The 21,717-nt window shown below is 46.8% G+C and overlaps 1 protein-coding gene and 1 long non-coding RNA gene across 3 annotated transcripts in view; one reads left to right on the top strand and one right to left on the bottom strand.

Moving 5' to 3' along the window:
• Positions 1-21,717, top strand: part of TGM6 (transglutaminase 6) — a 45,482-nt gene that overhangs the window by 10,602 nt on the left and 13,163 nt on the right. The window contains exons 2-9 of one of the 2 annotated variants that reach the window (XM_043480257.1): positions 8,375-8,548; positions 9,047-9,289; positions 10,080-10,198; positions 11,033-11,161; positions 12,803-12,980; positions 13,478-13,616; positions 17,295-17,398; positions 17,477-17,719. In XM_043480257.1, the coding sequence (XP_043336192.1) occupies positions 8,375-8,548; positions 9,047-9,289; positions 10,080-10,198; positions 11,033-11,161; positions 12,803-12,980; positions 13,478-13,616; positions 17,295-17,398; positions 17,477-17,719 (1,329 nt within the window). The remainder of the gene's footprint in view (positions 1-8,374; positions 8,549-9,046; positions 9,290-10,079; positions 10,199-11,032; positions 11,162-12,802; positions 12,981-13,477; positions 13,617-17,294; positions 17,399-17,476; positions 17,720-21,717) is intronic. The other variant, XM_043480258.1, reaches the window with a different exon arrangement.
• On the bottom strand, positions 849-20,889 carry LOC122448718. Its single transcript, XR_006271730.1, has 3 exons — positions 20,878-20,889; positions 20,205-20,207; positions 849-1,087 (listed from the first exon to the last, which is right to left on the bottom strand). It is a non-coding gene; the product is annotated as an uncharacterized LOC122448718 (long non-coding RNA).

Raw genomic sequence — 21,717 nt, 5'->3', positions numbered from 1 at the left:
TGCACATTCGAATCGTCAGTTACAAGTAATTCCCAATGATCATCCTTATGGTAAGCAGCTGCCTGTTCCTCTAAACTTTCCTCATCCTCTGGGGTCAGCGTTCGCTCATTTTCCTTCAAAGGTTTGGCAGATTCTAATTCAAAGGTTGTGGGTCCTTTCCCTTTAGGAGTAGCATAAACTTTAGGAGTAGCATAAATTGGTTCTTTGGGTGGGAGCATGTGTTTTAATTTACTCCCTTCCTCATGTTCAAAATCAAGGCAGTCTCTTATTAAAGACCATAATGAAAATGTTTCCACAGGAACCTTAATAGGTCCGTGGAGAGTATAATATGTTTGAATCTGTTTCCCTATCTTTTTCCATATCTCTAAACTCATAGTCCCTTCCTGTGGAAACCAGGGACATACTTCCTCAGCAAAACTAAGAAAAGTCTGCAATTTTGTTTTAGTAACCTGCATTCCCCGATCCTTCAACATTATCTGTAACATATGCACAAACAACTGACGACTATGATCTTGTCCCATGGTTTATACTCTCGACAATATTCCTTCCTGCCCCTCAATATACAAATACACACTCTTACTTACCTTAATAGTTTCAACGGGCAGCGGCCGCAAGGAATTTTTGTTGAGCTCCACGCTGTTGGGCGCCACTTGCCGGGCCAGCCAGAAGATTTCAGCGAGCAACACTACGCGTTCCTTTAGGCTAAGAAATAAAGAGACAGAACAGATGGGGTCGAGAGGATCGCTGCAGTCAACGATGATTCTTTATTTCTCAGGGTTACATATATACTAAACCAAGAAGAGAGGCATCCCAAAGAAAATTCTTCCCCATGTACATCATCTTTAAGATAACAATCACCAGAGCTCTCTCATGGCGCCAAAGGCATCCTACTTATCTTAAGGGCAGTCGTGCAAAGCAATCTATCTGCACCTTGTGTGCATTCAAGGCTCACTAATGGTCTGTTAGGAGTTAACTCGGATAGTAAATTCCAGAGGGGTGGCGGGACAGAGAGCTATGTCTGCGAACAGACCCTTGATAATCAATCAAGGCAGCTCCCAGAGTCAGCTCTTTCAAGCCGCTCCCCGCACTTCCCGACCCGGGATCGAACCCCCTGCATTGTAGGCAGACGCTTTACCATCTGAGCTACCAGGGAAGCTAGTGGCTTCCTGACTCATGGGGTTTGTGTTAAACACTGGTCCTGCACAGTCCTCACTCACTCACCACAGTGGTGCCTGCAGGAGCTCTCAAACTGGGACACATGTCAGTATGTAAGTTCCCTTCTCATGTTCAGTCATTCCCCCAAACATGATGTCAGTCTAGGCCTGCCAGCTGAGGTCAAGCAACAGTAGCCTTTTCTATGAGTTCCAGGCCTGAGTTTGAGACGGTAGCACCAGCCCAGCTGTTCACAAGTAGATAGCAATTAGAAGGCTGGTGCCATCTAGACAAGAGAGACATCAGGTAGCTTGGCCCAGGCTAGTGGTGGAGAAGGAGACCTGTGATGGACTGGGGGCAGGTTTTAGAGGTGGTGAGTTACAGTCACTGGCTACAGTCATGTCTGACTCTTTTGCAACCCCATGGACAGTACCAGGCTCCTCTGTCCATGAAATTTTCCAAGTAACAATACTGGCGTGGGTTGCCATTTCCTACTTCAGGGGATCTTCCTCACCCAGGGATTGACCCCACATCTCCTGTGTTTCCTACATTGCCGGCAGCTTCTTTATGCACTGAGCCATTGAGGTATGCAGTGGAGTGATAAAGAATCTGCCAGTCAGTGAAGGAGATGCAGGAGACACAGGTTCGATCCCGGGGTGAGGAAGATCCCCTGGAGAAGGAAATGGCAACCCACTATAGTATTCTTTCTTGGAAAATTCTATGGACAGAGGAAGTTGGCAGGCTATAGTCGATGAGGTTGCAAAAGAGTCAGACATAACTGAGAACACACCTTTGGAAGTGGTGCCATTTGAGCTTGATGGTGATTTGGATAAGGGATGTGAGAGCAAAGGGGAATCAAAGAAGATTCTTTGGTTTGGGCCTGAGCATCAGGGCAGATGGGGTGTTGTCTACCAAGATTCATGACAGCATGGATTTGGGGGTCAGGGAGGAAGAAATCAAGAGTTCCGCTTTGAGCACATTAGATTGGATTTGCCTATAAGACCACCAAATGGAGACTGCAAGCAGAAGATTGATATATTGTTTGGATTTCAAAGAAGTCAGAGTAGAGATGTAAACCTGGGCAATATCAGCTGCCAACCTCAATCAAGACAAGTTCATTTTATCAAAAAACTTCCAGTAATATTGAACCTCAAAAGGCAAGAGCTTAGGGACCTCGATTCTTCTCTTCCTGAGATCCTCCTTATAGTAGATGTACCTGCAACTTGTCTAGTTTCATATACCAAGCAGGACTTAGAGGAGCCATCTTTGCCAGGCCACACAGGATCTGTATGCCTTACCCCAGAAATTGGGTACCTGGTGCCCAAAGACAGATGTAAGTAATGGAAGTCACTCAAGGGAATTTATTCCAGATAAAATCTGTTCTAAGCTGACTTTCTCTCTCCACCTCTTGAAGTAGAGAAAGCTGGTATAATTTCTGAAATTCTTTCTTGCTGTGGTGGTATAAAAAAATCACCCCAAGACACTGGCTTAAAACAATACCAGTCATTTGTCATCATTATCACTTGAAGTTATGACACTGGACTTGGCTCAGACAGGCAGCTCCTGCCTGGGGTCTCCCCATCACTGCAGCCCAACCATGGCTGGGGCAGAACCATCCAAAGGCTTCTTCTTGCCTATGTCTTGTTGTCAGGTTCCTCAGACATGTACATCTTGGTCTTTCCTTGTGGCCTCTCCATCACGGGGGTTTTCATGTTGCTGCAGCTTATTAGAGAGAAGGCAATGGCACCTCACTCCAGTACTCTTGCCTGGAGAATCCCATGGATGGAGGAGCCTGGTGGGTTGCAGTCCATGGGATCGCTCAGAGTCGGACACGACTGAGCGACTTCACTTTCACTTTTCATTTTCATGAATTGGAGAAGGAAATGGCAACCCACTCCAGTGTTCTTGCCTGGAGAATCCCAGGGACCGAGGAGCCTGGTGGGCTACCATCTATAGGATCGCACAGCGTGGGGCACAACTGAAGCGACTCAGCAGCAGCAGCAACTTATTAGACAGATAGATAGTTAAAATTCAGGGGTACAAAGGTGCTTGTCTTGAGAGAAAAATAGCCAGGCAGAAGCTGTATCCTGTTTACATCTTAGTGTTAGAAGCACATGGTATTCATATTTTGCCATATATATTGTCAGAATCAATGAGAGAACATAGACATCATCCTTCAGTGGAAGACATTTCAATCACATTATAAGAAAAGCATGTAGGCTAGAATCTATCCATGTATCATCTATATAAATAAGTGAAACCATCTTTGAAAAATACAGTATCCCAAACTCACCCTGTGTATTGGTCAGGGTTCTCCAGAGAAAGAGGACTACAGGTGTGTGTGTGTGTGTGTGTGTGTGTGTGTGTATGAGAGAGAGAGAAATTTGCTTTAAGGAATTATTAGCTTGCATATTTAGGGAGACTGGCAAGTCCAAAATTTGGTAGGCTGAAGACTTGGAGAAGACTTTCAGTTCAAGTCCAAAGGTAGTCTGTTGGTAGAATTCCTCTGTGCTCAGGGGAGGTCAGTCTTTGTTCTATTGAGGCTGTCAACTGATTGGATGAGGCCCACCTACATAGTAGAAGATAATGTGCTTTATCAGGCTCCTCCGTCCATGAGATTTTCTAGGCAAGAGTACTGGAGTGGGTTGCCATTTCCTTCTCCGGGGAATCCTCCCGACCCAGGGATCGAACCCAGGTCTCCCTCATTGTAGACAGATGCCTTACCGTCTGAGCCATCAGGGAAGTCCTATTTAAAAGTTAATCCCATCCAAAAAAACACCTTCACAGAAACATCTAGAATAATGTTTGACTAAATATCTAAGCACTACAGCCCAGCCAAGTTGATACATAAAATTAACCATCACGTCATGTAACAGGAGGAGGAACAAAATGGACATTTAATGAGCGCCTCCTATGTACTGAGTTCTGGTCACACTTCATCTTATTCAACCTCATTATTGAAACCGAGACAAATCCATTATCATACCCATTTTATGGAAGAGAGAAGTTAACCCATGCTGAAGAACACACAGTAAGCAAGTGCATACCTAGGATTTTAACCCTAGTCTTAATGACTCTAAGGTTTGCTACTCTAGGACTCAGAAATGGGAAAATGGGAGAGGGGTGGGGAATAGGTTCCTTGGTTTCTCTCCACTTGGGCTTCTCCAAGGGCCATTTGGTCTTCCTAATGGTATGGTCATTAAGTTCCAAGATCAAGGGAACTCGAGGGATTCGTGCAGAAGCTATATCAGCTTTTATGATCTAGCCTTAGAAGTCTGCATGTTGTAACTCTACTTTAGCCACAAGTCCTCCCTCCTTGATGAGAAGAGGATCAATGTCATCTTAAAAAGAGTATGTGGGGTGGGAGATAATACTTGGAAACAATCTGTCACTTCCCTAACCAAAAGGTTAAATGAAGATCCTAAAGTCTTTAAAAAGCCAAGTACTTTAGTTGGCTCTCTCCAGACCTTGGCCCAGACAAGCCACCACTCTGATTTGCATGGTCCAAGACTATGTTGTGTTTTGGAGTCTGGGGCTTCTGGATTTGTGATTCCTTTGGGGTCAAAGCTAAAGGCAACTTAGCCCAGACTCAGAAGCCAGATTTGCAGCTCCATCACTAATAGACTGTGTGACTGTGGGCCTCAGTTTCTTTATCTGTGGAGTCAGAATAGTAATAATAATACCTCCTCCATAAGTTTGACAAAGATAAAATCAACTAATATTTATAAAACATTTAGAAAAGTGCTTGGTTCATGGAAAATTTTAGCAAATAAAAGCTATCCAATAGTCTAGTCAACAATTACTGAGCATTTGCTATATGCTAGGCACCAAATAAAATAAAGTCAAGAGTCTTGTGGCAGGCACCCTTCAGCAGAGAATATTTGATATTACTTCAGTGCTCCTCAACTGTAGCAGATTGTGTTTACAGGATGGTCATATCAATATACATCTCATCTCACATGTTCTTCTAACGTAACATAGACCCATTTTCATCAAGGGGTAGGGTGTGTTCCATCCCCTTGAGCCTGGGCAGACCTTTGTAACAGTGTACGGCAGAGGTGACAATGTGCAACTCCTAAGGTTAGGTTATAAAGGAGATCGCAGCTTCCACCTCGGTTTCTCGGGCACCTGCTCAGGGTGAAGCAGGTGCCGTGAGGACACTCCATGGTGCCGTGGGGAAGCCCGTGAGGAAAGGAGGCAAAGGCCCCAGCCTACATCCCGCACCAATTGCCCAGCTATGTGAGGGAGCCACTGTCGAAGTGGCTCCTCTGGCCCCAGTCAAGCCTTCAGATGAATGCAGCCCTGGCTGACTAGCGATTGCATCTGCACAAGGGACTCCAAGCAAGAACTGGCTGCCTGAGCCTATCCTGAATTCCCGACCCACAGAAACCATGACAGGTAATACATGGCTATTGTTTTCAAAGGGCTGCTGAGCTATGAGCTGATTTATTAAGCAGCAGCAGATATTGAAAACATCAACTCTCTTGTCCCTAATACCCTCCTATTATTATAAATATTTTAGAATGTCCCTTCATTGCCCTGAAGTTAAACTGATGAATATTACCTTCCTCATGCATCACTTTTCAAAAAAATTATAACCTAACTATAAAAGGTAAACGAAATGAATTTCTAGCTATTTAAATGCTTGTTCACACTTAACCGGAAGACATGAGGTGGGGTCAGATGCTACCTTGTGTGTTGGAGCACCGTGGACTCAACAGCAACAAGTTAGACTCACCTCTGTGGTCTGGTGTGGGGACTCAATGCACACAGCACTGACATTTGTGTCAGGACTTTCCAAAATTAGAATGAAGAATTTGGGAAAGTTCCAAAGAATATAAAGAGCAATTTTCAATTGACACAATAGTTGCATTCTAATGAATTCAGCAAATTTTAAACCAAAACTTACTTAATATATACATGGAAAACAGAGTTGGATTTTGGGCTCAGATATTAATAAACAGGTTTCTCCATAGGTATATCCAACGAGGCAGTTGAATGATGCATGGGACTTGCAATGACTGTCCTAGTCTTGGCACTTCAGGTGTCTGACATCCTGTCTCTCTTCACTAAAAGCCATCATTGCAAAAATCAAACAAAGTTTATCCAAATATCCAAAAATCTTCCATGGGCAGTGCCACCCCCTGAACTACTCCCACTAGAAATGGCTCTTTATAAAGAGGATTAAACTTAAGCTGCTTCAAGAGCAAGGCCCCATCTTTCTTTAGTGATATTCCCTGTGCCACTGATGCTGAGTGTCAGAGGATAGAGGAGGACTCTTCTCTCAGAAGTCCTCAGTCTATGAGATTCTGGGCTCTAGACCAGTGATTCTCAACCAAGATTGCAATTGCAAACTTTTGAAGAGATTCTTCAGATTTCAATGCCCGAGAAACTCTTTGGATTAATTAAAGAAGGGACCCAGAGAGCAAATTGGTCCCGCTTCTCAGGTGTCCAATGTGTAGCCGAGTTTGAAATCTAAGTAGAGGGAGCCCAGGATGTACAAGGTGACTGTGACAGTCACAAAGTGTTTGCCAAACAGCAGAAGGTACCCATCGTGGGCCAGGAGTCAAATAAGTAGCAAAGTCAACTTTTTAAAAGGACAAAAAATCAAAAGAGAAAAGCAGCCATGGAATCCAAGAACCAGCCTAGCATGTCAGTCAGGCTTCAGTGAAGTTGAGAGCTGGCCACGGTGTTCTCTGTTGAATATGAGCAATTTCAGAGAACACCAACACCATCAATGTAATGCGGCCGTGACAGGTCAAGACAAAAAAGAGCACTCCATAATCCTGTGTGAAACCAGAGACCACGAACATTGTCCACACCCTAGAATGAGTAAACACCCCTGTATTCTGGCTAATGAATGCTGCCACTCCACCGCTGACAGCGTCAGCCTCCACTCTACATAAGAATAATTAAGATAAACGTAGACTTGTCTTGCTTCCTGACAGCATCCAGTCGAGATCAAAGCCCTGCTTCCTTCAACTGTCACCAAAACCACCTGAAAACAACCCAAATCCCACAGTAACCCCTCTCCAGGACCCCCTTTCTGAGCGCTTCCTGGTTCCCCAGGGAGTTGGAGCTCACCGCCACGAGACTAGTTCAACTTCTACTGTGTCCCTGGTGGTCTGTGGCTCAAGAGCTTTGACAGAAAAGGACATAAAATTTCAGCGTTCATTACTCATCATAATAAATAAGGGAAAATATTAGTGAAACTTCCAATTTATCTATATCTGAACATGTTTATTGGAGAAGGAAATGGCAACCCACTCCAGTATTCTTGCCTGGAGAATCCCACAGACAGAGGAGCCTGGTGGGCTGCCGTCTATGGGGTCACACAGAGTCGGACACGACTGAAGTGACTTAGCAGCAGCAGAACGTGTTTGCAGGCACTGGGGCAACAGGTAACACTATTTCTTCAATGGGTCATGAAGGAAACAGTGTGAAAGCCAGTGGACCAGTGGTCAAAAGTAGGAAACCAGCTCACAGATTCAACTCTGGCCTTAGCCTGACTGTGTGCCCTTTGGAAAGTGGCTTCACTTCCCTTGGCCCTGATATCTTCATTCATCCTAGACATGTTCATTGAGTACCTTCCAGAGATGAGCACACTCTGCCTTGCTTTTTCAGCTCTCAGACAAGTGGCTTTCATGGTCTATCTGATGCTATGTAATTTGCATTTTTGTCCCTTTTGTTGCTGATTTTTGCTGTTTAAAATGATTCCAAGTTTAGCTCTGAAGTGCTGTCCAGTATTCCTAAGCTCAGGAAGGTGTGACGTGCCTTATGGAGAAAACACATGTGTTGGATCAGCTTTGTTCAGGCATTAATTCCAGTGCTGTTGTCCATGAGTTCAATATTAATGAATCAACAATTTACTAAATAAGGTGTGTTTAAACAGAAACACATAAAACAAGTTTATGTTTTGTTCAGTTGATGAAAAAGTTGTGACCAGAGGCTCACAGGAACCAAGCCCTGTATTTTCACATGGGGAACAAGGGTTCAGTACTGGCTAGTTCAGAGCTTAACCCAGTGGACAACAACCCAACTCACTATGGAACAACCGAGAATAACTACTTCTGGTACACAATTTACCAGAAACTACTGTACCTGGTAAATAGTGACTCCAAGAGCAAATGACAGGCAGGCTGAAGCTCTCGGAAGGTGAGCCAGGCGTGAATGGGAAATGTTCAAGAGCTGGGTCCCATCTCCCTGTGCTCTCCCTGCCCAGGGATCAGAGTCACTGAGGTGGACTGGCAGCAGCTGAGCAACGGCACGGCACACCACACCCAGGAGTACCCCGGCTCTGAGCTGGTGGTCCGCAGGGGCCAGAGGTTCACCTTCACACTGGAGCTGAACAGACCGCTGGAGAGCGAGGAGACAGTCATCTTCACCGTGGAGACAGGTACCTGACTGGTCAGTGCATTCTGCTGCTAATCTGCAGTCTTAAAGATGGGTCTGGTGACCAGCAACTCGAAACCCTGTGGTCATCAGCCCAGACTTTGCAGAAAACAAGTCCCTATTAGGTGGTTTGAGCTTTCTGGGGATGGTTGGAAGGTGCTGCCAGCAGGCAATAGGACAGGTGAGATGACAACTCTGGAATTCTACGCACACCAAGAAATCCAGGGTTCTGGGAGGGTATGGAAGTTCCTCAAGCATCTTTGGTTTCAGAGAGGCTTGTCACTTCCTCCTTGATCGGGGAAGTGGGCAGGAGTAAGGGCAGCCAGCGTGGACTCCACTCTGCCCCTGGCCCTCCTGCATCTTGGTCAGGTCCTTCCCCATAGCAGTGTCCAGCAGTTCAGGTGCTGAAGGTTGGCCTTCCGGGCCTGTGGCTTTTCCATTTCTCCAGAGCTGAGCTTCCTGGAGCTGACTGACTCTCTTGATTCCCTCTCCTCTCTGCCAGGACCCCAGGCTTCTGAGGCCCTCCGCACCAAAGCCGTGTTCCAGACGTCTGAGCTGGAGCGGGCTGACACCTGGATGGCAGTGAAGGAGGCTCAGACAGAGAACTCCGTGACCTTCAGCCTTGCCAGCCCTCCCAATGCCATCATTGGCCGTTACCAGCTGAGCGCCAGGGTTTCCTCTCGCCGCAAACAGAGTGACCGGAAGCTGGGCGAGTTTATTCTCCTTTTCAACCCATGGTGCCCAGGTAGGAGCTCCTGAGTCTGAGGCTGAGGTTTTCCCAGAAACTGTCCTTCAGGGAAGTCTGGGAGGCAGGTTAGGGGACAGGGGGATGAGTTTAAGGGCTGGCAAGAGCCTGGAGCCCAGGTGGGGGCAGGCCTGGGCAGAGGAAGCTGGTAGCAGATGCTCCAAAGCTGCTGTGCCAGAGGGACAGGAATTAGCGTGTGGAGGCCAGGGGGCAAAGATGGGCTTAATGACAGGAAAGACCTAAAAGTGGGTAAGTACCAGGCTTTAGCCATCAGACAGCCTTGGTTTAGCCCCAGCTTTGCTAAGTTGCTGCCCTCTGTGAGTCTCGGTTTCCTCATCTGTAATATGGGAATAATAACTGTGTCTACCTACTAGGGTTATGGTGAGAATCCATAGAGCTAATGCTTGTAGTATGCACGGTATATCATAAGGGGTACTGGGGTCACTACTCTTATTAAGGGTTAAGTCAGTAGGCAGTAACTTGAATAACAATTCTTATTAATATTTAATTGGCATTAAGTCAGGTTATCCAAAGACATCCGGACTCCTAAATTCCTTCCATCTGGGCCTGGGGTGGGGTTGGTCCCTGCCTGAGGAAAGACCAGCCAGGTGGAATAGGGCCTGGCCAGGGGGCAACCTGGGAGTTGGCAAGCCCCTCTTGCCTGCTCCTGTTCCAGCTGTCTCTAGGTACCATCCTGCAGCTGATGCCTGATGTAGCCCCTTCCCCAGGCCAGTGAGGCCAGGGCTCCACCTTCCCATCCCTCACACCAGGCCTGACCACTGCCTTTCAGAGGATGATGTGTTCCTGGACTCAGAGGAAGAGAGACAAGAGTATGTGCTCAACGACAGCGGCATCATCTTCCGGGGTGTGGAGAAGCGCATCCGAGCCCAAGGCTGGAACTTCGGGCAGGTCTCCAGGGGCCCAGACCAGAAGGGGGGTGAGAGGCATGAGAGGCAGAAGGAGGGCTGGGGACCTGAGAAGAGTCAGTGCAGGAGTCCTGTGTGTCCTCTTCTTCCCAAGAGGTACAAGCTAGACCGACTCTTAGACCAAGCCCACTTATCCAGTCTCTACTGTTAGTTGTACCAGGGCCTGCACTGGGTCCTTGGGAAGGGGAGGTAGATTGGGTATACATAAATAGCTTAGACTGGGGGCTCTCAATCTTCAGTGTGGACAGGAAGGACATGGAGGGCTCATTAAAACATTCAGGTGGCTGGGATCCATGTGCCTCCCCAACAAGTTGCTGACTCATTAGGTCTGAGGTGGCTCCAGGTAAGTAGAGAACCTTGACTCTCAGGCTGAGGGGCAGGGGTTGAAAGCATTGAGGGATCAGGGACTGGGCAGGGATGACATACCAGAAGGTTTAATTCCACCTAAGGGGTAACGCCATCTCAACACGTGGGAAAATCAGCCCAGGGTTCCCAGACTTTCCAAATTTTCAAAGACCAGAAATCTTAATTTGTATGTGAAAAACCTCCCGGTTCTTAAATGTTATCAACTAACTCAAGTGTATTTTAAAAAATCATGGGGAAAAAGGTGATTATGGCTGAACATCTGGTTCCTGGTAACTCTTTGAAGGAGGGTTTTTGAGACTTGGGAATCCTCTGTGGTGTCCCTGGAGTGGGATGGGGGGCAGGAAGTGTAGGCAAAGCTCCCTTGCACAACACAAATGACTGGGGGAGGTTGTGAGAGGGTCTGAAGTGTGGGTGTGACTCTGACCTCTAAGAGCAGCCTCTCTGGGGACAGTTTGAGGAGGACATCCTGAACATCTGCCTCTCCATCCTGGACCGAACCCCTAGTTACCAAGACAACCCAGCCACTGACGTGTCCCACCGTCATGACCCTGTCTACGTCACCAGAGCTGTCAGCGCCATGGTGAGGAGCCCCACCATCCCTGCCTTCGTAGGTCCCCAGGCCAAACCCCAGGAACAACCCTAAGATTTTTCCTGTCACCTCTTGTTTTAATTCTCTCTTGGTGCATATAAAACCACCCCAAAACTCAGTGCTATAAAACAGCCATTTACTATGCTGACAATTTTGCAAATCAGTGACTTCGGCAGGGCACTGGGAAGACAGAACATCTCTGTTCCAAGATGCTTCAGCTGGGGTGTCTGAGTGCCTGAAGATGTCCGGGATGGTTTGTGGGGGCTACACATCTAGGGCATTGGTTCCAGCAGCCAGTGTTTCCTTGGTTCTCTTCCATGCCGTGTCTGCTGGAGCTGGAAAGCCCAGGTGCTTGCTCACTCTCATGTCTGGCCCCTGGGCTGGGATGGTTGCATGAGCTGGGGCTGGCCAGTCATCACTCTGTCTCTCCCTGTAGAGCCTCCATGTGACTAAGTTGGGCTTCCTCACAGCATGGTAGTCTCAGGGTAATCAGACAAGGCAGCTGGTGCCTCCCCAAGCGATTATTCTCAAAAGAAATAGAAGCTGCCAGTCTCATAAAGCCTAGGCCTGGGAACAGGCGCAGCATCACTTCTACCATGGTCCTTGGTCAAAGCAGTCACAGATTCAGGGAGAAGGAACATGGAACCACCTTGCTGTGGGAAGAGTGCCATCTTTAACCTGTTACAGGCCAGTGCTTCCTCCTCAGAAGGTAGCCACAGGGGCTACTAACTCTCTCTATAGCAAGTAGCTGTTAAAGTCAGTGCCTGGGTATCTGTGATTCCAAAAACAGACAAAAACTGTTTTTTTCATATTTGATATTCTCAGTTCCTCAAGATTTCAGAGAGATGTCAGAGTACAGAAAATCAAAAGCAGGGACAGTCCCAAACAGTAGAGCATTACAAGCCTGTGGGATTTGACAGGCTCCCAAGTCAAAGTCCTGAACTCGCAGGTCACCTCTTTCTAACTTTCTGTGCCATTTGAGCAAGTTCCCTAACCTCTATGCATCTCAGTTTCCTCATCTGAAAAAAAGGAAGATAATAGAATTTACATCATAGGTTTAAAAGATTAATATAGTGTGTACTAAGCCCTTAGAACAGTGGCTGGCACATAGTAAACATTTGGCTCAGCAGTAAAGAAACTTCCTGCAGTGCAGGAGATGCGTGCAGGAGACGCAAGTTTGATCCCTGGGTCGAGAAGATCCATTGGAGAAGAAATGGCAACCCACTCCAGTGTTCTTGCCAGGAAAATCCCATGGACAGAGGAGCCTGACAGATTACAATCCACAGAATTGTAAAAGAGTTGGACATGACTTAGTGACTAAAAACCACAACAACAAATTGTCTCTGTAACTATTACCACCAACAGTCCCCAAAAACAGATCACTTAAGAAATGCTCAAAAACTGTATTTGATTTCCAACAATAGAACATCCCAAAGGAAGGTAATTGAAAATGATAAATGGCACCAAAAGGTAAGTATTTTAAGACAGCAGATGGCCCCAATTTTCAGACAGTTTAAAAGAAAGGAGTAGCCCCAAATAAATGGGTGGCCCAAAGTGGGAGATTTTATGGTGGTGAAGTTCCTGAAAGGGGGAGCCCTGCCAGATGGTGGACTGGTGGCCTCCTCTGCCCAGGTGAACAGCAACAACGACCGGGGCGTGGTCCAAGGCCAGTGGCAGGGCAAGTACGGCGGCGGCACCAGCCCCCTGCACTGGCGAGGCAGCGTGGCCATTCTGCACAAGTGGTTCAAGGGCAGGTTCAAGCCAGTCAAGTACGGCCAGTGCTGGGTCTTCGCTGGAGTCCTGTGCACAGGTACCCCAAGGAAGAAGACCCCCAACCCCTGGTCAACTCAACTGCGTTTGGCTGCGTGTATCTTCATAAGAATCCCTCCCCCACACCAAAAATATCTTTATTAGATAGGTTAATGGAGAGAGAAACCAGATCCTTCACTTATGCAACTTTTGATCTTTGAGGAATCTCAAGCTCATTGAGTGCCTTTGACAGAGTCTTGTGGTCCCGGGCCCCCAGTCCTCATGGGCTATTATGGCTATTAAAGGGTTATTATACAGCTTTCAAGGTCCTTTTGGCTTCAGATGGGGGTGGCAGTGGTGACTCTCGAAGTCCCCTGGGAGAATGTGCAGAAGATGGAGGTGTTTCTGAGCCTGGAGACAGGAGTCAGCCCTGGCAGAGCCAGGGAGGGGGCTGTGGCCAGACATGAGACAGGCCGCCTGCTAGGAGGGGCCAGACCACCCCTCCCTGAGGCTGTGTCCCGGCCGGTCCTGGAGCCTTGTGAGTGTCCTGCTCCTCAGTCCTCAGGTGCCTGGGGATCGCGACGCGGGTTGTGTCCAACTTTAACTCGGCCCATGACACGGACAGGAACCTGAGTGTGGACAAGTACGTGGACTCCTTCGGGCGAACGCTGGAAGACCTGACGGAAGACAGCATGTGGTGAGTCCCCAGCTATTGGGTCCCAGGGGCACCCTGTGGCCCACCCAGATCTGCAGCCCAGATCCACTGGGTCTGAGCCAGTTCTGGAAGGGGCGGCAGGCACCCTGCAGAGGAGGGGTTGGTCTCCAGCAGTCTGACTCTTCTTCTGAGATACAGGGGGCTCTGGACATGTAACTCAGAGGCCAAGAACGGGGCTCAAGGTTGAATGACCTTGTACCCCCAAGTCTCTGCTCTGCAGGACTCTGAGCCCTCCCCTAGATTCGTGGGACGTGACTGCCTCTTCAGGGTCACCTCTGTAGCCTGCTCCTGCTCTCTGTCAGCTGCTTGTTCACTATGCTGTGTGGGAAACAAGCTCCTCTCTCAGCTCAAACAAAATTCTTTGCACAAAGCTTCACAAAATTCATTTTAATTTTTTTTAAAGTAGGAGATACATTCAGTGCTTTAATATTCAAAAGGTACAAAATGGGCTACAGTGTTTAAGTCTCCCACACCCATTTCAAGCCTCCCCATCCTCCTGGATGCAAGGCTGAAACTAGTTTCTTACATCTCTTCAGAGAGAAGCCCTGCAGATACAGGGACACACATATGCACAGTCCCCACGCACCCCCTCTTCCCCCTCCTACTTAATATCAGCAACATAATGTAATATTGTTCATCTTGCTCTACATTTAACAATCCCATATCAGTACATACAAAGTTTCCTTATTTTTATATTGTTTTAAACTTAACAACACCATACTCAGTGAGCACAGTCTATGCCAGGCCCAGTTCTAAGTGCTGCAATGCAGGCTTACCTCATTTTATTACTCTTCTTTTTACTGTGCTTCATAAATATTGCGTTTTTCTACAAATCAAAGGTTTGTGGCAATCTTGTGTCAAGCAAATATATCAGCATCATTTTTTCAACAGCTTCATTAAGGTATGTAGATTGTTTTCTTAGACAGAAAGCTATTGCACACTTAATAGATGACAGCATAGTGCAAGCATAACTTTTATACACACTGGGAAACCAAAAATACTTGTGCAACTCACCTTATTGTGCTATCCACATCTCTGTAGTGGTCTGGAACTGAGTCCACTATATCTTCAAGGCATTCAGTTCAGTTCAGTTCAGTCACTCAGTCATGTCTGACTCTTTGCGACCCCATGAATCGTAGCATGCCAGGCCTCCCTGTCCATCACCAACTCCCAGAGTTTACTCAAACTCATGTCCATCGGGTCAGTGATGCCATCCAGCCATCTCATCCTCTGTCGTCCCCTTCTCCTCCTGCCCCCAATCCCTCCCAGAATCAGGGTCTTTTCCAATGAGTCAACTCTTCACATCAGGTAGTCAAAGTATTGGAGTTTCAGCTTCAGCATCAGTCCTTCCAATGAACACCCAGGACTGATCTTCTTTACAATGGACTGGTTGGATCTCCTTGCAGTCCAAGGGACTCTCAAGAGTCTTCTCCAACACCACAGTTCAAAAGCATCAATTCTTCGGCACTCAGCTTTCTTCACAGTCCAACTCTCACATCCATACATGACCACTGGAAAAACCATAGCCTTGATAGACGGACCTTTGTTGGCAAAGTAATGTCTCTGCTTTTTAATATGCTATCTAGGTTGGTCATAACTTTCCTTCCAAGGAGTAAGCATCTTTTAATTTCATGGCTGCAGTCACCATCTGCAGTGATTTTGGAGCCTAAAAAAATAAAGTCGTACCTGTGTACAAGTTCATGTATTCCTCCAAACAACCTTGTGAGCAAGGTAGTATTGTTGTCTCTGTTTTGCAGATGAGAAAATCAAGGCACAGAGAGATCAAGTAACTTGCCTAAGGCCACACAGCTAGTGAGTGGAAGAGAAATTACAAACCTGGCCTGCTTTTCAACGGGACAGCAAAACCATTGCTTATTTAACCACCTCATGTGGCCAGACCAAACATTTGCCTTTACAAATGAGGTGTCCATGAACAACCTTGTCCAAATGTCTGTTCATACATGTGCAAGTTGCCAAGAAAAACCGACTTTCTAAAGAGCAGGGGAATAGTGAAGTGCATACAGTATAGAAAGAAACACAGCCAGCCTCAGTATCCCTCTTCTTAGGATGTCCTTCAGCTCCCCAGGGGAGCATGCCCAGGACCCCTTCCCCCCAAGCTGGTGTCCAGCCTCATACCATCTCTCTGCCTCTCTTCTCCCCTTTTCTTCTCCTGTTTTTGGTTCTTTTCACTCCCTCTCTTTGCAATAGCACCAAAAACATTTTCATTCTTCTCTTTATTTATGCAGAATGGACAGGCCATTCTTTTGTTATTGGGATCTCTGTCGCCATACAGGTTATACATGTTCTCCCTTTTACTTCCAAAGGCTTTTTATAATATTTTCCCAAAGAACAGTTTGGAGGCCAGCTGTAAAGACAAAAGACACCAACTCAAGCTAATCAGGGTTTCTCTCTGCTGCTTCCTACTGTATGACCTTGTGCAAATGGTGTCACTTTTCCTAACCTCATATTCTCATATTTAACATAGGAAACTTAAAGCCTAAAGTCCCTACCAAGGCCTACAGAACTCTGCATAATCTGAAACCTACCTACCCTAGTGCTTGACACAGCCCAAAGACACATACTTTCTGTTCCCTGAATACACTAAGTTTTTTCTTGTCTCAAGAGCCTTTGCACATGCTGTTCCTTCTGCCTGGACCACTGTTCCCTTCACTCATCCTATGACTAATTCTTTCCTCTCTAAGTCCCATCTTAGATGTCATTTACTTAGAGAAGATCTCCAGAAGTTATTCTCTAGCTCAAGCTCCTCTCTTTCTTCACAGCATTTATTGTTACTTTACTGTTTTATTTATTTATTGTTACTTTATTATTTTATTATCTGCTTACTTAATTTTGCCTGTCTTCCTATCTGTCTCCTTCCTTAGAATGTAAGCTGCATGAGAACAAGGAACTTCTATCTTATTTGCTGTTGTATTTTTGGACCTTGAACAACAGGATATGGATATAGGTGATCTAGATATAGATATAGACATAGGTATAGATATAGATATAGACACATTTATGTATACATACAGGCCTTGGAGCTATTGCCAGTTAGGTTCCAGACCACTTCAATAAAGTGAATATCACAATAAAGTGAGTCACATGAATTTTTTAATCCAAAAGAGCATATAAAAGTTATGTTTACACTATAGTCTAATAAGTGTGCAATAGCATTATGTCTGAAAAACAATATACATACCTTATTTTAAAAATACTTATTGCTAAATGCTATCATTTGAGCCTTCAGCGAGTTGTACTAGTAACATCAAATATTACAGATCACTATAAAAAATATAATAATGAAAAAGTTTGAAATATTGCAGAAATTACCAAAAGGTGACAGAAAGAGACACGAAGTGAGCAAATGCTGGTGGGAAAACAGGTGAGACGGACAAGGGTTGCCATAAACACTCAATTTGTTAAAAAAAAAAAAAAAATTAAAAAACAGTTATCTATAAAGCGGGATAAAGTGAATGAAATGGGATAAAAATGCCTGTACCTGTGTGAATGATGTGTATTCATCAATACAGCTGAATGACGGTTCACAAACTCAACCACAGAGCAGGGCCCAGGGTCTGCCCGGCAGCAGGCACTTGCCCTCTCTGGGGAACCTCTCTTGCTCACCAGAGGCCACCCTGCCCCATCCTCTCTCTGCGGCAGGAATTTCCATGTCTGGAATGAGAGCTGGTTTGCCCGGCAGGATCTGGGCCCCTCTTACAATGGTTGGCAGGTTCTGGATGCCACCCCCCAGGAGGAGAGCGAAGGTACGGGCTCAGCCGGGTGGGTCCCGGACTCCCGCTTTCTGACCCCTGGAGATACTCACGCCCACCCCTCCTGCGCAGGGGTGTTCCGGTGTGGCCCAGCCTCAGTCACCGCCATCCGCGAGGGCGACGTGCATCTGGCCCACGATGGTCCTTTCGTGTTTGCGGAGGTCAATGCGGACTACATCACCTGGCTCTGGAATGAGGATGAGAGCCGGGAGCGTGTGTACTCAGACACGAAGAAGATCGGGCGGTGCATAAGCACCAAGGCGGTGGGCAGCGACTCCCGCGTGGACATCACCAGCCTCTACAAGTATCCAGAAGGTAAGGGCGCATAGCGGCCTCCATCTGCCTCCCCAGTGACCAGGCTGCTGCAGATGGGCAACATAGCCAGGCCCTTTCTCATAAGGTGTGGTGGTGACAGAAGGGTTGGGCACTGTCTCTATGCTTTGAGCCAAGTGTCTTTAGCTTATATTAACAGCTTCCTTTGTTTACTAAATAGATTTCTCACATCTGACAATATCAACAGCTACATTTCCTTTAACATATATATTGCATGTACTGTGTCAAGTATTCTGACATGTGATAATAATAATCACTAATAATAGTGATGATAGTAACATGTATTATTTATTGAACACTTAGGATACATAGCAGTAGGCCCTACCAAATAATAATAATAGTAACTCCTGTTTATCATCTGCCTCCAGCTTTAAACTTTAAAAGTCACCTTTTCCCATTAAGTAACAGGTTCCTTAATGATGCTATGATCTGACTGTGCATTTTTCAGCCATTTCTGCCTGTTCAGAATGTTGTTTGGGTAATCAAGACTTCAAGTTCAAACTTGAATCAGAGTTAGTCTCCTCCCCTCCTCTGAGCACAAACTGGGGCGGTGACCCCAGAAGACTGCTGTATAAGAGCTATCTCCCCTCTAGTATGGTGGTTTGCAGCACTGGGTGTACATCAAAGTCACCTCGGGTACAGTCTTAGTTATACAGATTGAACAACAGTTACCCTTTGCTCAGGATTCTATGGGTCAACTATTTGGGCAGTCTATCAGCTGAGGTGGCTCATCTGCTCCACGTGGTGTCCACTGGGTTCTCACATTAGTCTGGGGCCTCAGATTGGACTGCTGGGCCGACTGGGCCTCTCACCCTCCAGTGTGCCCATCAGGTGACATCTAAAGCTACAGGGTCTCTTGAGGCTTTACTTAGAACTTACCTTTGCTACGTTCTGTTGGTCAAACAATAAACCACCACCCCAGATGATAGGGACAAGAAGTACACTCTACCTCTTGATGAGAAGAGTTGCAAAGAAAGTATGTGGCCTTTTTAACCTACCACAGCAACCCGACTGCACCCAGGCTAACTGAATTGCAGTCTCTAGAGGATGTGGCCCAGCCATTGGGACTTTTAAAAGCACCCCAGGCAATTCCAATGCGCAGCCAAATTGAGAACACCAGTGTGAGTCTTCCAGTGTTAGGCCAAGGAGGAGAGGAGAGAGGAAATGCCTTTGACTTCATGCTGCAAGGATTCAAAGCCTGAAGGCAGGCGGGTGCTGCTGTCTTACTCACTCCGAAGCTTTGGGAGGACAGGTGGTGACTCTGTTACGGCCTGAAACCTCAGGACTCACGCCTGTGCCAGCGCCCAGCACTGCTGATTCCTGAGACACTGGCCCCTCTTGTGGCAGGCCCCCTCCCGCCCCACTGGCCATCCCATAGCTTCTCTCTGATGCATGACCATTTCTGTCCCCAGATTCTGGAGAGCTGTGGCCTCCAGATTCATCCAGCTGCTGTGTCCCCCTCAGAAGCTGGTAAGGCGAGAGTTCTTGACGGGCCATGATCCAGCTGCCGTCTTCCTTCAGTTCTCTAGTCTGTGCTCAGGGAACACACAGCTCAGTAAAGAGCTGAATGAAATGAAATGCTGCCAGAATGAAATGCCAGCTTCCCCTTTCTGTAGCACTGCCAGCCTTTACCAGCCAGCTCCTTCTTGTTGCAAATACCCCAAACTTTAACACTGATTCTGTCTGTAAACACCTCCCCGCACACACATGCACACACATGCACACGTAAACACACACACTACCATATTCCCTTAGTTCCTTCCCTGGAAACATGGCCCTTGTCGTTGATGACCTTCTCCTCTTCAGGCCTCTTCACTGTCACGGGGTGGGGAGCAGAGGGGCGGTATGTGGCAAGGCCTCTTCTCAACTCCTACTTCTCTCACACGTCCCGCAGTTTGACGCCTGGTCCCACCTTCTGGGAGTTTCTAGAACTTAGAATACAAGGTCTTTGGGACCTTCTGTCCTAAGCGTCAGCCATGGCCATGAGAGAAATCAACATCCTGCTGTGTGATGACAATAACTGCAATCACCACTGCTGAGTGCAGACTGTGGGCTGGCCATGTTCACATGTTACTTAATGCTTTCATTTAACAAATGCTTACAAAGAAGTTCCCACAAGCTTGTAAGACAGACACTTGTATAACGTTTATTTGACAGAGGGAAAGGCAGAGGTGCAGAGAGGAAAAATGGACTCAGCCAAGGAACACAACGATGTTCTTCCTCTACACTTGGCTGCACTATCTAATTATAATATAACCTACTGTTGATTGACTGCCCACTGTGGGGCAGGTGATTTTACATCTAGGCAAATAATAGTATCTAAATTGTGTTAAGCATCGTGGTAAGCAATGCCCATGACTTGTTTCATTTAATATTCATAAATATCCCATCTTACAGGTAAGCAAGTTGAATCATAGAGAGGTTAAGTAGCTTCTCCAAGTTTCCAAAGCCTAGAAGAGCAGGGCACTAACTGGAGCTTCTGTCTAGTCTCAGAGCCTCTGCTCCTTCACTCTGCTAGACTGCTGTCTCTTCCATGAGTACCCCAATGTGCCATGCACTGTGCCAGGTTCTTTTATGTATTCCAGAAATATAAAACACCTCCTAAGAAAAAAAAAAACAAAAAACACCTCCTAAGTATCAGGCATGATTCAGAGGCAAGGGAGAAAGAGAAGAGCCCAGAGAACTCACCATCTGGTAAGTGTGAGGACAGTGCAAGGTGATCAGCACAGTGTAGGGGAGGCCTGAAGGCTGAAGCAGCACAGAGAAAGGGTTGCTAATCCAGCCAGGGAGGAGAGTTCATGAAGAGCATCTACAGGGAGCAAGAGTTAGCCAGGAGATAAAGGGTTGGGAAGGCATTCTGGGAAGACAGGACCCTCTGCATCCTGACTCCAGATTCACTCTAAGCAGTGCTATTCATCCAAACCACGGGCATCCCATTCTATGGATGAAATGGCAAGGCCTGTCTACTTGCTCCATCCACTGAAGCATAAAGATTCAGAGCCCCTGGGGCAATGTGCTTTGTCCCTACCCCTGAGTCAGCCTGGATGCTGAGCAAAGAAGAACCAGCTTTCCAAGCAAAGGAAACTGTATTTACAAAGAACACACTGGTTGTCCTCAGATTCAGGTGGGCTTTCTGCAACAGGCTTTAGAGTAGAGCAGAGGAAGGCAGTTTCCCCCCACTGATCTTTAGTCAGAGGCTCTAAGCATAGAGGCAAGATCTCAGTTACAGGCTGGTGCCAGGGACTTGCAGGGGAGCCAGGTTGGTGGTTCAGCCATCTGCCTCCGAGCCTGCATATTGCTTGCTAGGACTGCCATAACAAATTACCACAAATGTAGCTACTTAAAACATCAGAAAATTATTTTCTCACAGTTGTAGAGGCCAGAAGTACAAAACCAAGATGTTAGCATACTCCCTCCAAAGTCTCTAAGGGGAGATTCCTTCCTTGAGCCTTCCAGCTGCTGGTGGCCCCTCCGTTCTTTGGCTTGTGGCTGCATCACTCCAGTCTCTGCCTCCATCTTTCCTCCTTTCTTCCTATGTGTCTCAAATCACCATCTCCTTTCTCTTACAATGACATCAATCATTGACTTTCGGTCCCACCTTATATCCAGGATGATCTTATCCCAGGAGTCTTAATTACATCTACAAAGACCCTATTTCCAAATAAGGTTATATTTGCAGGTACCGGGGATTAGGACTTTGACATACCATTTACGGGGACACTATTCTGCCCACTGCAGCCTGTGATGGGGGAAGACCCAGCACATGCTGATCAGGCCCTGGCCAGGCCAGGCAGGCAGAGGACAGTGATCCAGTGACTGTGGGAATGGAGCTCAGAGGCTGATCTACAGAGACCCAGTGACCAGCCCCTAGGGAACACCCCTTCCACCCTTTCCCTCCCTCTCTGTTAACTGCTGTCTCTCCACTTCTGTACTGTGCCCTTCTCCCTCCCTCCCTTCTTGTGTATGTATGGGAAACTACC

Source organism: Cervus canadensis, chromosome 10 (assembly GCF_019320065.1).
Source record: "Cervus canadensis isolate Bull #8, Minnesota chromosome 10, ASM1932006v1, whole genome shotgun sequence".
NCBI lineage: Eukaryota > Metazoa > Chordata > Mammalia > Artiodactyla > Cervidae > Cervus > Cervus canadensis.
Note: the sequence above shows the minus strand (reverse complement) of the source record. Positions and strands in the feature narration are given on the sequence as shown.